This window comes from Mastigoproctus giganteus, chromosome 2, assembly GCF_048544385.1.
Source record: "Mastigoproctus giganteus isolate SK-2022 chromosome 2, ASM4854438v1, whole genome shotgun sequence".
NCBI lineage: Eukaryota > Metazoa > Arthropoda > Arachnida > Uropygi > Thelyphonidae > Mastigoproctus > Mastigoproctus giganteus.
In genome coordinates this window covers 21,605,619-21,621,124 of record NC_143576.1, presented here as the reverse complement: position 1 = coordinate 21,621,124, position 15,506 = coordinate 21,605,619, and the positions used below count along the sequence as shown (strand labels likewise).

The 15,506-nt window shown below is 37.8% G+C and overlaps 1 protein-coding gene across 1 annotated transcript in view; it reads left to right on the top strand.

Annotated features, from left to right (window-relative positions):
- The window catches only part of LOC150089209 (apoptotic protease-activating factor 1-like), a 188,646-nt gene that overhangs the window by 108,795 nt on the left and 64,345 nt on the right, over positions 1–15,506 (top strand). The window contains exon 11 of the mRNA XM_090389882.1: positions 1,700–2,326. Within this exon, the coding sequence (XP_090246008.1) occupies positions 1,700–2,326 (627 nt within the window). The remainder of the gene's footprint in view (positions 1–1,699; positions 2,327–15,506) is intronic.

Below are 15,506 nucleotides of genomic sequence, written 5' to 3'. Positions count from 1 at the left end.
CAGTCCATCTTGCTGGAATGAGACTCTGTGTTTTCTCTACACCCCAGATGTAAATCACTGAATTGGATACCTCATTTGAAAGCACAAAAATTTTGGCAACACAGGTCAAAGAGGAATGTGATTCTAAAAGATTCTGTTGACCATCATATTTTGCACTAAAAAAGTCATTTATCTTCTTGTGCTATATGGTAATCTCCAGTAATCAGTTTGGCTATTGGCTAAAACTTTAATATTGTGAAATGATAGAAAGTTGAAAACAATAAATAAAGAAAGCATTAACACACACACACACACACACACACACACTTCCTTTTTTTATAATTTGCATGCATATTTCGATTTTATGTGGGTATATGAAAATCTTGTAAAAATTTGTCTTACAGTAAGAATTAAGAATTGGAAAGTTGTTAATCTGTGTCGTGAAATACAATCAGTGTCAGAAAAAATGTCCCACCTTAAGAGCTAATACTGTCTGAACATTTGTTCAATTCAGTACATTCTGATACACACAAATCATCAAACAGAATTATAAGTTTGAAGTGAAGATAAGCATGATACAAGCATTCGGTTATGACAATGCAGTTATTAATTGCAAACTAAGAAGCCAAATACTGGTGAGTTAGTTTGTCAGAAAAGCTTTTAAGATGAACAAGCAGCATATACATAACTGAATGGGCCTGAAAATGGTTGTATAGTTGACCATGTGAAGCTGAATGGTGCACCTGGCAGGTTGTTGTTCATGTTGATTAAAGATGCTGGGAGACAGAAGACAGCAGAAAACACAAGCTCACAGTCACCATTCAAATTCTGGCACACCCAGGCAAATATCAGAGTGTGAAGATCACTTCTTCACTGTTTAGATTTGTTTCTAAGAGATGGAAATCTGTTTTAGATTTGCTTCTTTTAGCAGGATTAGAGATGCTGTTATCTTTGGGACATCCAATATCAGAAGCATCATTAATAAATGGCAGGTAGATGTGTGATTGCATTAATGGTGTGCATTATGTTGTTTCCTCTCTCACCATATCTAAAATATGAATGAATTCATATATGTAGGAATGAAGAATGGTGACAGATTCTGCTCCTGATTTTATTCAACAAAACATACAGATCATGCACCAAGAATCATGATGCTTCTCTATCCTGTTAGGTCTCCTGTTGAGCATGTCTAGAACATGATTGAACTGCAAGTGAAGGCCATGTCTCAACCAGGCCAAACCATATTGGTTTTAGTGAAACAGTTTAGTCCAAGCATGGATGGATAGTCCACAAGGAAAATCAGTCAACTCAAGACTTTGTAGTAGTAGTAATGGAAAATGGTGCAAGAAAGCAAGCTTATACAGTGCTACTGGGGATGGGGTGGGTGTTGTCATATGTTGTACTGTATACTGGTTTTACACTTAAAATAAAGATCTTTTACTGTAATGGTCTTATAATATTTTCCTTTAATCTTTCATATTTGTATACAAAACTTCAGACTATACTTTTAAGGTTGGGCAGTTTATCTGATATTGAGTGTGCTTTGGCACTTTGCTGAAAATTTAATTTTACCATTTTAAAATAATCTGTACAATAACAATAACTAAAACTCTAATTTTATATATTTTAGAAAATTTGTTAATAAATCAATTCTAATTAATAGTTTTTTGTAACTGCTGAAATAGTAATCCTAATTTTATAGTTAATTCTTATTTTTCAGGTATGGTTCCAAGAAAATGGTGAGGTGAAATTACAGCTTAGTCATCATGAAAATCTAGCTGTGAACTGGTGCTGTTTTTCTCCAAATAACAACATTATTGCAACTGCTGCAGACAACACAGTAAAAGTATGGAATTGTGATTCTGGTGTCCTCAGAAGAATTCTGCCACACAGAAATAAAATGGTTTTCAGTTGTTGTTTTTCTAATGATAGTAAAAAAATTATTTGTGCTGCTGGAGATAGTATATGGTCTTGGAATGTTGAAAATTTTTTAAGCTTTACAAACTATACCATCAACAAAAATGTTGGTGTTATTTCTTGTTGTGCATTATCTCCTGATGAGAGGTATATTGCAGCTGGAACTTCAGACAAGTCAGTTGTTATATGGAATGTGAATGCAGGACATCAGGATATCAACTTGAAAGGTCATAGTGATGTGGAATGCATATCTTATTCACCTGATGGCTCATTTCTTCTTGCTGGACTGACTGATGGAACTTGCACAATATGGGATATGCAGAAAAGGCTTAATCACTCCACTGTTTACCTCACAAACAATCTTTCTGTTCAGTTTTTAGGAAGAGATAACATCACTATTGCTGCTACTGATGAAACAAACTGTATACAGGTGGGTACTGTATTATTTTTGAAGATAACTTATGGTAGCCAAACATTTTATTGTTACCTATAGTTAATTTACTATTAAAAGAAACTTCAGTTTGTGAGAGTAAACAATGCTCAGTTTCAAGAAATGTAGTTTAGCCATGAAGCAAAAATAAATTTATTAAGTTTATTCTCCCCCACACACCTGGCACACTATGGCCATAGATGCCGATGTGCTTAATAAAACGCCAAACAACCCCTCACCATCTTATATCTTTCTATACAGGACTCATAGTTATTTGCTAACTCTTTGACTATACATTTTCTTTCTTAATTTAGCAAGTTACCACACCACTATTACATGTAAAGGAAGCCCTGACATTCACAGTTTTGATTATTCACATGTTATGTCTTTGTACGGTATACCTATTTAACATTTGCAGGTAGTTTTGATTATTTGCAAATAGATTCTCTGCAAGCTGATGTTACATTTCCAGCATATATATATATATATATATATATACTTGTTTCTACAGAATAATGCTGAAATGGTGTAGATGAGATTCTGATTCAGCAGATAGATCAGGGTCTCATCACAACATTTTAGTGATATTTCTTTTAGCCAATTTGGGAATATCATGAAGTGTGTTTGTGTGTGTATTTGGCACTTCCACACACACAAACACTTCGTTATATTGCCATCCTGTCAACAGGATGGCAATATAACGAAGTGTAACGAAGTTCGGCAATCAACCGAAAAGCATGGTCTGCTTAAGGAAGGGAAACAGCTGTGCATTTTGTTTAATTTGAATGTTCCTCCAAATTTTAATTGTGATTTTAATCTTTTTAATCGTGATTTTAATTATTTATTATCGGAATCGATTTTAATTTATTTATTCTGACACAATGTCTTCTCACACTCATGGTCTTGCTGTGGTGGTTTGATGTTTCGGGGTCAGGTTGGAGCTCTCGGCTTTCGATTCTGTTGCGTGTCAGATTTGGTAAAAATCTCTATGAGTGAGGAAATTCATTAATTCGTTTTTTTGCTCTTATTTTATTCATTACAATTGGAGAGAACTGACTGTAAGCATTCCATGAAAAAGATTGAGGTAATCTCTTACTTTTTTTTTTTTTTTTTTTGCTGAAAAAATTATGGAAGTTATTGAGCCTTGTAGCTCTGAAATTTTTACTAATTCTTATTTGACATCCTTTATATATGATCTTAGAAATTAACAGGTGACACGGGAGCCTGTGATAGATATAAGCTGGTCTGTAACCAAAGGAGGTTAGGCAGGCAAAGGCAGATTACGAGAAATATTTGGCACAGGATGCAAAGAAAAACAGCAAAGAGTTCTTTACTTATGTAAACGCTAGAAGAAAGGGGACGAATCAGATTAGTCCACATGATATCGATGGTTCAACTGTTGATGATCCTGCTCATGTAGCTAACAAAATAAATGAATATTTTGCATTTACATTCATACATGAGGAGTTATTCAGGGAGGGGAATGCCAGAGGTGTATTAAACTCTGGCAGTAAGCTAGATAATCTTGTAATAACTGAGAGTAAAGTGGAGGAGAAATTGTTGAAGGTAGGCACAATATAGCCGAAGGTGCTCTTGTACCATTAAACCCCACACAACAACAACAAGGTAAACTTAAGAAAGGTGCCTGGGGTGGATGGAATCTATCCAGTTATATTAAAGGAGGCAGAAAAGGAAGTAAGTAAAACCTTAGACATAATTATGAGAGCACCCTTGGACTCAGGGGAGGTACCCATGGACTGGAGATGTGCAAATGTGACCAAAATACACAAAGGAGGATCAAAGGGACACACGGGTAATTACAGACCACCTCTTAGTTTAACTTCTGTTCCAGGGAAATTAATGGAGGCACTGGTTAAAGAAGCATTGCAGGATCATCTAGACAAGACTTCAGTTATATCTCGGACACAGCATGGGTAAGGGGAGGGCTTGTCTGACCAGTTTGATTGGATATTATGATGTAGTCACAAAGGAACTGGATGCAAAGAATAATTTTGATATCGTATATTTGGATCTTAGAAAGGCTTTTGATACTGTTGCACATGGAAGACTGCTGCACAAATTGGAGCAATGTGGCATTGGAGGCAAATTGCTGCTATGGATAAAGGGGTGGACTAATGTTATTAGTGGAGTCCCCAGGGTTCAGTATTGGGTCTGTTGTTGTTTTCTGTATTTATTAATGATATTGATGATGGTATATGAGGCTTAATGTCCAAGTTTGCAAGCGATACGAAGGTCGGCAGGATTGTTAATGATACTAATGATAGTATGCTGCTGCTGCAACAGGGTCTAGAAAAGTTGAGCAGATGGGCTGAGAGGTGGCAACTGAAGTTTAACATTGAGAAATGTAAAGGGGAGCAGCAACCCCAGAGTAACAGCTGTGTGGTACTACGCTGACAGTGGTAAAGAGTGAAAAGAACCTGAGGGTAATTGTGCATGCAGATATGAAATTTTCTGAGCAGTGCAGATGGCCTGCAAGAGTAGCTCATGGTGTCTTGTCAATGATATACAGGAATTTTTCTAGCAGGGATAAGGAGGTGATTATCCTCTTGTATAAGGTGATGGTCAGGCCACACCTTGAGTACTGTATACAGGTCTGGAGGCTTATTTTAAGAAGGATGTAGAGCTGTTGGAATGAGTACAGAGAAGGGCAACAAGATTAGTGAATGGAACAAAGGGTTGCTCTTATGAAGAAAGGCTTAAGTTTTGCAAATTACAGTGTCTGGAGACTAGGCACCTGCGAGAAGATCTGATTGTGGTGTATAAAGCCTTGAATGGTTTGAGCATGCTCAGTGCTGATGGGATTCTTCCTCTTATGGTTTGAGCATGCTCAGAATAATCACCTGAGCGGGCATAAATTCAAATTGAGGAAAGACAGTTGTAGGATAAATGTGCAGAAGTTTGCCTTTAGCCAGTGGGTGGTTGATTGTTGGAAAAAATTCCATCTGTCGTAGAAGTTGATAGCTTAAATAGATTCAAGGTAGAACTAGACAACATTTGGAGCGAGTGGATGGGTGAAATGAAAGGGTGTTTTTTTTTTTTTTATGGCTGATGCTATATAAGCTTGCTTTCTTTCATCATGTGCCTATGCTAATGATGCACAGCATAGGAGCACCATTTTTTGACAATGTCTTTCTAAATATATAATTATTTTATTGTACAGTAGAGCATCAGTTATCTGGAATAATTGAAGTCAGAACTCTTCCAGATAGCCAAATTTTCTGGATAATCAAACCGGAAAATTTTTCTAGTATGATTAAATAAATTTAATCTAAGTATTTAATTAAATAAATTTAATCTTACCGTATGATTAAATTAAATAATTAAGGTTAATTTTTAAAAAATATATAAATTAATCTTGGAAAACAGAAACATCTACCAGGGATTTTTATGATTTTTATACAAAACAGGAAAATTAGAAAGATTTTAAGTGCTCTTGGGTTTTTCAACTTACTGATAATGAGCATAGACAATCTGTGCATCCCAGTGACATTTGAAGATATAGCAATTGTAATTCGCTATTTTCTCATCTTAAAACCTGGTACAGGCATTTCTCTTTTACTGACTAAGGTTTTTCTTGGTAATGCCTTCCATAATAAGCCTGTCTCATCAACATTATAAACATTTCTTTCTCTTAATTTGCTATAACTGAAGCAAACTCACTTTTAAAGAACATTGCTGCCGATTCATCTGCAGAAAGTTTCTTGCCTTGAATATCGAATATCTAGTTCACATATACCATGTCTCAGTTTAAAGTTTTTCAGCCAACATGTGCTTGCCTTAAAATCCTCATTACCTCTTAATTTTCAATTAAAATCCAATGATTTTTGTATTGCAATGTCCCCTCTTGCACAGCTACCTGCCCCGAGCCTGTAAAACATGATACAACCTTGACTCACCATGAACATGTAATCCTTTCTGGTTCTGTCGGCAGGAGGTCATTTGGCCCATTTGACACTATTCTTTGTACACCTTAACCACAGTGCGCCATGAACAACCAACAAAATGTGCAGTTTCAGAAAAAGAAGCACCCAATTAGCATTAGCAAGGACACATGATGCAAGAAAGCAAGCTTATATAGCATCAGCCAAAAAAAAAAAAAAAAAAAAACACACACCTAATTTCACCCATCCACTCACTCCAAATGTTTGTCTAGGTCTGCTCTGAATCTGTTTAAGCTGTCAACTTCCACAATGACAGATGGGAGTTTGTTCCAGCAATCAACCACCACCTGACTAAAGGCAAACTTCCGCACATCTATCCTACAACTGTCTTTCCTCAATTTGAATTTATGCCATCTCAGGCGATTATTCTGAGCAAGAGAAGGAATCCCATCAGCATTGAGCATGCTCAAACCATTCAAGGCTTTATACACCTCAATCAGATTACCTTACAGGTGCCTAGTCTCCAGACACCGTAATTTGCAAAACTTAAGTCTTTCTTCGTCAGAGCAACCCATTCACTAATCTTGTTGCCCTTCTCTGTACTCGTTCCATCAGCTCAACATCCTTCTTAAAATGAGACCTCCAGACCTGTATACAGTACTCAAGGTGTGGCTTGACCATTGCCTTATACAAGGGGATAATCCCCTCCTTATCCCTGCTAGAAAAATTCCTGTATATCATTGACAAAGACACCTTGAGCTGCTCTTGCAGACTCAGCACTGCTCAGAAAACTTCATAACTGCCTGCACAATTACCACCAGGTTCTTTTCACTCTCTACCACTGTCAGTGTAGTACCACAGAGTTGATACGTTAGGCCTATATCTTGAACAATATTTCTTAGTTGGTAGGAAAAGCCTAGTAGCGAATTCTTTCCCTTTTGAATTTGCTGTTGGTAACATCATCAGTTGGTCCCACCATATAAAGTTTAAATACGATCTTAGACCACCGTAGTTGCCTTTACGAAAGCAAAAACCTTTCCCTTTTCCCTGATGGTAGTTACCTCTTTGAGGAAATCCCACTTCAGCACACTGTGATCACTGCCACCTAGTGGTTCCTTTTTCTGCAGATTCTTAATTCATGAAGAATCACTACTGATAATCAGATCAAGAGTATTATTCCCTCTAGTTGCCTCACGAACATGCTGCTGTAGAAAACAATCGTCCAATAAATCCACAAAAGCCTTGCTAGTTTGTGAGTGACCAACCCACAAATTCCGATCAATCTCTGGGAAATTAAAATCCCCCATTATAAGACACTATGATTTACTGGCCCACTATTTCTCTGCACAATTGCTCATTATACTCATCAGATTCATTACGCCTATAACACACACACACACATACACCTCTCATTTTTCCTTTCCCAGTGCTTAGGTCACACCAAACACTCAACATTGCATCGTCCACAGGTGCCTCCGTAGCCAGGTGGGCAGGAGCAGCAGTGCGTAGCCCACACTTCTTGATTAGACCGGGGTTCGAGCCCGTAACCGCCAAATACGGAGGATGCGGAAAGGTCAGGGAATGACCACCACATATCCCTGGAGCAATATGGCCTTACTTGCTAATGCTCCTAAAAACCAAAACAACAACAACAGCATTGTCCACCAACATCAATTGGCTGCACTTCCTTAGATTTTATGCGTTTCTTAACTAACAGCATAACCCCTCCTCCCTTCCTGTCCTGTCTATACTTTCTGTACACATTGTACTCCTGAATTCCAATTCTGCACTGCTTATGTCTGTGTGACACCATGTCTCTGATATCTAAACAGTATCTGCCTTTGATGTCTTGACTAGCACTTCAAGCTCTTCAAATTTATTAACTATGCTCCTAGCATTGGTGTACAGGGAAATATACATTCACCTGTTTCTACTCTTAGTTACCCTAATACAGCCCATGTATTTACTTGTTCCACTATGACTCCCAGCAGTCCTGGAAATCCCCATTGCCTTGCTTTCCAGGCTGCTGCTCATTTGCATTTCAATAGAAGCTGTGCAAGAATCACTTTCACCTCTGCCAGCAGCTACTGTTAATCTATTAGTCTGTGTATCCCCCCCCCAAGCCAGCAGTTTTCCGTCCGATCCACCTAACTCTGCCTCAGTAACTTCAGCAAATATTCTTGTATCCGTTCTATTTAAGTGTAGATCCCTGTAGAAGCAGTCTCTTCTGTTAACAAGCATTGACCAGGCTGAAAAAAATTCTGCCCCTTGACCCTTGCACAATCTCTCCAGGGCCGAATTGATCAACAACTCTCTTATCATATACTCCCTCCTATCATGTCTGGGAAGAATTGCAGACACTTTTAAATTCAATCCTAACTCACGGCTTTTTTTTTTTCAACATCGTCCTGTACTTGTTAGGTAATTCCGCCGGTCTTCTACTCTTAATATCATTAATGCCAACATGTACAACAGTATCACCCTTTGTGTCCTTAAAAGATGATAACTGCTCTACAACGTCATCAACCTTTGCCCCTTGGTCCTCTTCCACCTATCCTTTTTGCACAATATGTTCCCTGTTTCCCTGACAATAGAGTCACCGACAATGACTAGTTCCTTTGGGACTAGTGCATTTTGCCTTGGGGGTTGCTGCTGTGTTGCATGATGTTCAAGTGCAAGCTCTGGCATTGATGTGGGCAGCTGCAAGCTTGATGGGCCCCTCAATTTAAATCCTTCGAGGGCATTCACCTTGTCCTTCAAGCTCTCATGTAGGCCCATAACAACGCTGAGTTGGCACCTGATTTCCTCACACTCCTTACATTGCGTGCACACACAAAGACATTCCCCTTGGCAATGTCATGACCCATTTCTGAATGCTCCACAAACAAGCAGTGTATTTCAAAAGGCTGTGATTCAGAGGACAACCACCCGCCCCCTCAGTTCTCCCCTGAGCCACAGCACTCCCATTAGTTTTAGCCTTTTACTTTGCTGCTCTGGGCTGAGTCACGATTTCTATTCATTGCAAATAAAATTCTAGTACAAAATATAACCCTAAACTTGTATCCCAATGCACTTATAACACTATATATATATATGTATTTCAGAATCAAATATTATCTCCAAGTTACATTATACGACTTTCTTATCTCCTTTCGAGTTATATGTATTAATTTATAATGTTTATTGTAAAAGCTAGGTTGTTATATATATTTAGTGAAAAAAGTACAATTTAATTGACAATGAAATTTAATAAGATTAGTAAATTTTACTGATTAATTGATACTACTATACTCACTATCTAGTGTTTCGTTAAACTTTACGCTATCTAGTGTTTCGTTAAACTTTACGCTATCTAGTTCGGGTATATGTTGTATCATATAACAATGGTGGCAAGATACGAATGGTAAATCTATGGACAGGAGATATTAATTACTTTTAAAATAGCGCTATCTAAATTAAAAATATACTACGGAGCTTGACTAGGTCTATAAGCTACTAATAGAAAATAATTTAATCTAACAATTAAGTCAATAAACAGCTAAATATAATTAAAAACTTAGCATTCACGGGAGCTACAAAACTTGTCCGACATGTGGATTAGATACCCTTACCAATACTAAGTAATAACCTACAAAATCTCTAAGCTCAAATTAAACTAAAGTATTGTTACTAGGAATATAAAGCAACTCTAGAAAATAAATTAATATGCCAATTTAAGTCAATAAAAAAGCAAAAATTTAAGCAAATTTCTCTGTTAGCTTGAGCTCTATAAACGTTCCCACAGCCATACCCTTTTGAAACCATGTGATATCTTAATTATATCCCATTACTGCTACTTTATCACTTTGAGTTGCAAGACCAGGTGCAAATTGGCACTGCTCTAGCATACGAAGCTATTTGACTTTTTACACTGCAAGCTATGCAGCATAGGTCACAATTCAGTGATGACAGTGCATATATATTTTCTAATTAGAGTATATTTGCTTTTTGTATATATGGTGTGTTAGAGTAAATTCAGTTTGTTGTTGGACTGCTAGCCTGCTCCTGCAAAGATTGAGTTTGAAGTAGGTAGATATTCATATTTAATTAGACTAAATGTTATATGGTGTGGTTACCGTAAATTGTATGACAGTTTTGCTAACAGTAGACAAAAGGTAAGGAGTTAGGATAGAAATAGACACTCCTGCCCTCCGTAAACTAATAGCTCACTCCTAGATAACCCGAATAAAAATTTATAACATTTGTTCGTATAGTTTTCACTTTCCGTCATTTATTTATTTCAACACTGAGCTATTAGTTTACCAAGAACAGGTGTATCTATTTCTGTCCTAATTCTTTGCCCAATTTTGCCTATTGTTAGCAAAACTGCCTTATAATTTTCTGTGACTACACCACACCATGTTTAGTCCAAACGAATATATATATATATGTATATATATATTTTTTTGAACACTACTTTTAAGCCAATGTTCTATATTTGTTTCGAACAACATGGCACTTATGCGTCGTTAATACAATTGAAGGATGAACAATTAAACATTAATTGTTCTGTTCCAGGGAAATTAATGGAGGCACTGGTTAAAGAAGCATTGCAGGATCATCTAGACAAAACTTCAGTTATACTTCGGACACGGCATGGGTTTGTTAAGGGGAAGTCTTGTCTGACAAATTTGATTGGATACTATGATGTAGTCACAAAGGAACTGGAAGACTACTGCACAAATTGGAGCAGTGTGGCATTGGAGCCAAATTGCTGCTATGGATAAAGGGATGGTTGAGTGGGAGAAGACAGAGAGTGGTAATCAGTGGACACTGCTCTTCATGGACTAATGTTATTAGTGGAGTCCCTCAGGGTTCAGTGTTAGGTCCGTTGTTGTTTTCTGTATTTATAAATGATATCAGTGTTGGCATTCAAGGTGAGCGGACACGCTTAGTCAGGGCTCCTCAGTTAAGTGGCTTACTTTTGGATAGTGCTTTTAAATATTTGATTTATTTAGATATTGTTGTATTATTTTGTTATAGGTTTTCCTGTAACAGTTTGATTTTAATAATATTATAGATATAATTTTTTAAAGTTAACTTTCATTAATATTTATTTAATTTTATAATGGTAGTTACGAGACCCAAACGGAAATAGCCGATGGCGATTTACGGGTGAGTAATGATTTAATCCGTTGTGGAACCTGTGGAATGTTTTCCAAGGTCGACCTGGTGACTAATCCTACCTCACCTGGGGATTCTTTTCTTTGTGATCGACGTATGGAGTGCACTGATGGAACAATTTGAGTCCCTGAAAAAACGGGTGCTTGCCTTCGAGAATAATGCATCTGGGAGCTCGTCAGGGATTCAAGACTCCAGCAATCTACCAAGTGATGCACACCTGATTCGAGCCTCAAAACAGAAAAACCAAGTGCAAACTACTCTCCTAATAAAACAATGTCCTTAAAAAGGACATTGTTTTATTAGGAGACTCCATTGTCAGGGAAACAGGGAATATTTTTTGTAACGAGGATAGGTGGAGTAGAACCAGGGAATGTCTGCTGGGAGTAACTATTGATTGATGATGTCACCAACAGATTGTCAGATTTTAAAGGGGGGGTAAAGGTATTATTATTATTCAATTGGGGACTAATGATATTAAATGTACACGATCTGACGATTCGTTGGGAAAATACAGGACCATGCTGAGGAAAGGTCGCGAGCTAGGCCATAATGCCTATGTGTCTGCAATTCTGCCCAGACAGGATAGGAGGGATTATATGTTAAGAGCCTTGTGGATTAACTCAATACTCGAAGGAATCTGCAAGGCTTTAGGGAGGAAATTTCTATCAGCATGGCCCACACTTGTAGGTAGAAGGAATTTGTTTTGTAGAAACGGGATACATTTAAACAAAGGTGGTGCAAAAGTTTTTGCCAGTATTATTGAGGATACCTTAAAGGTTCAGGGAAACTGCTAGTTAGGGGGGATGTGGGTAATACTGACACGTGTTTATCTGATAATATTGGTCAAAGTAACTCATGAAGAGGTTACGTACGGCTTGTATAATGTATTTAGGAAGGATAGGGTAGATAGAAGGGTTGTGGGGTAATGCTTCTTATCAAAAGCAGCCTGAGTGCGACGATAGCTTCCCGAATTCAGACATTTCACATGCTAGTATAGAGTGTGTATGGTGTGAGATAGTTGGAAACAAAGGTATAATGTGAGTAGGAGTAATCTACAGACCAGTTGATTGTGAAGATTATGACAAAAGCCTCTACATGCAAATGGAATGGGCAAGTAAGCGTCAATGCCTTATTATGGGTGATTACAGTTTGCCTCTAATTGATTGGAGTAAATGGGAAGGAAACTCGACATGGGGAACAAAATTTTTAAATCAACTAGATGACTGTTATTTGTATCAACATGTCAGGGAAAGTACTAGAGAAAAGAATATCCTAGAACTCATCACACATGAATCAGATGACATAACAGGGCTGACAGTAGAGGAACCAGTAGCAGGAAGTGATCACGGAGTTCTACGGTGGATGATGACGAGAGAGGTAGCAGAAGTAAAATACAAAGGAATGGGTTTTAATTTCAGAAAAGGAAATTACGATGCCTTAAGGTACTACATGGCCTCTATTAACTGGTTAGATATCGTGCAGAAAATGAATACATTTGAACTTTGATACGCTTTTAAAACATTAATCACAGATGCCCTGAATGCGTATATACCATTAAAAAAATACTCCACGAGGAGGGTTCCAAGTTGGATGAATAGTGAAGTTGCCACATTACTTGAGCAGAAAAAGGTGGCATGGAAAGGTTACAGAGCAATAAAAAGTACTGAAGCCTATAACAGCTACAAGGTGATGTGTAATAGAGCCACAGAAAAGGTTCGACAGGCAAAGGCAGTTTATGAGAAATCACTAGCAAACAGAGCAAAGAGGGGGGGATAAAGAATTCTTCACATATATAAATGCCAAGAAGAGCAGGACAAACCAGATCGGACCTTTACGTAAGGTCCGATCTGGTATAGTATTAAATACACCAGCTGCCATTGCAGATGAACTCAACAGTTATTTTGCATCGATATTTACAAATGAAAAATCTTTTGTGGCAATGGGAAATTGTGGGAGCCAAGTTAAAAAATATGTAATTTGAAATTTTGAAAAATATGATATTGAAATTTTGCAAGATTATTTAATGAAAACACTTTCGAGCCTACAGACCAGTAAGGCTCCTGAAGTTGATGGAATATACCCTATAATCTTAAGGGAGGTGGCAAGCGAGTGCATTGAACCATTGAGGCTAATTATGCGAGCATCACTAGACTCTGGGGAGATTCCCTTGGATTAGAAAAGTGTAAATGTATCTCCCATACATAAGGGTGGCTCTAAAAGTGAAGTTGGAAATTATTGACCTTTCAGTCTGACTTCAATAGTAGGGAAAATCATGAAGGCAGTGATCAAGGGTGGAATTCAGGATCATTTGGATCGAATTGAAATTCTCAAGGATACTCACCATGGTTTTGTAAAGGGAAAATCATGTTTAACAAATCTGGTTCGCTATTTTGAAAGGGTCACTCACGAGCTGGATTTAGGGAATAATTTCGACATTGTTTATTTAGATTTCAGCAAAGCTTTTGACTCAGTCCCACATGAGCGGTTCCAACCTGTTCCAGCTTATAAAGCTGGAACAGGTTGGAATCACTGGGAAAATCCTTAGATGGATAGAAGGATGGCTTCGGGGAAGGAGGCAGAGGGTTGTGATAAATGGCTATTCCTCAGATTGGGTTGATGTAAGAAGTGGGGTTCCCCAAGGATCAGTATTAGGACCACTGTTGTTTTTAATTTTCATAAACGACATTGATGAAGGGATAGAGGGCGTGATGTCTAAATTTGCAGATGATGTTAAAATTGGTAGAGTAGTTAATGATCACTGTCAAGCTGAGCTTCTTCAGAGAGACCTAGATAGACTTCAGGAATGGTCAGAAAAATGGCAGCTATGCTTTAATCCAACAAAGTGTAAGGTATTACACCTGGGAAACAGTAATCCCAAAATAACTTATTCACTTGGTGGAGTTCAACTAAACCCAGTACTGGAGGAAAGGGACTTGGGTGTTACGATACGGTCAGACATGAAATTCTCTGAGCATTGTAAACAGGTTGCAAGGAAGGCCCATGGTGTCCTATCGATGATCTATCGAACTTTTGCAAGTAGAGATAGGGACGTGACAATCCCATTATATAAGTCTTATGTTAGACCACACTTGGAATACTGTGTTCAAGTATGGAGACCACACCTAAAGAAAGACATCGAGTTTCTTGAAAGACGGATAACTCGCCTGCAAAGACGGATAACTCGCCTGCAAAGACGGATAACTCGCCTGGTGAGATCGGCAAAAGGGTGTCCTTATGAAGAAAAACTTCAAATATGTGGGTTGCAGAGTTTGGAAACTAGACACCTTAGAGATTTGATTGAGGTGTTTAAGGCTCTGAAAGGCATCAGTAAAATGATTGAGGACGAAATTTTCAAGATTATAAATGATGCTAGAACTAGGGAACATAAATTCAAGTTTCGGGGGGAACATAAATTCAAGTTTCGGGGTCCAAGTTCAGATTGGACTGCAGGAAGTTTTATTTTAGCCAGCGAGTTATAAATTACTTGAATAAGTTGCCTTTGTGTGTGGTAAAGACCGACAGTTTGGGGAAATTCAAAGGTCATCTGGATAGTACTTTCGGGTAAGGGAAGTGCATAGGATGATAGGTTTAATTTCCTTTTTTATTATTATTTTTTTTTTTTTGTTTTTATCATTGTTTTGTTCAGATTTTTTTTTTTTTTTTTTTTTATGGCTGGTGCAACATGAGCTATAGGCTTTCTTGCACCATGCGGCCATTACTAATACTAATATGATGATGGTATATCAGGCTTAATGTCCAAGTTTGCAGACAATACGAAGGTTGGCAGGGTTGTTAATGACAGTACACTGCTGCAACAGGATCTAGAAAAGTTGAGCAGATGGGCTGAGAGGTGGCAAATGAAGTTTAACATTGACAAATGTAAAGTACTACATATGGGAAGCAGTAATCCCAGAGTAACGTATCAACTCTGGTATCACACTGACAGTGGTAAAGAGTGAAAAGGACCTGGGGGTAATTGTGCAAGCAGATACGAAGTTTTCTGAGCAGTGCAGATGGCCTGCAAGAGTAGCTCATTGTGTCTTGTCAATGATATACAGGAATATTTCTAGCAGGGATAAGGAGGCGATTATCCCCTTGTATAAGGCAATGGTCAG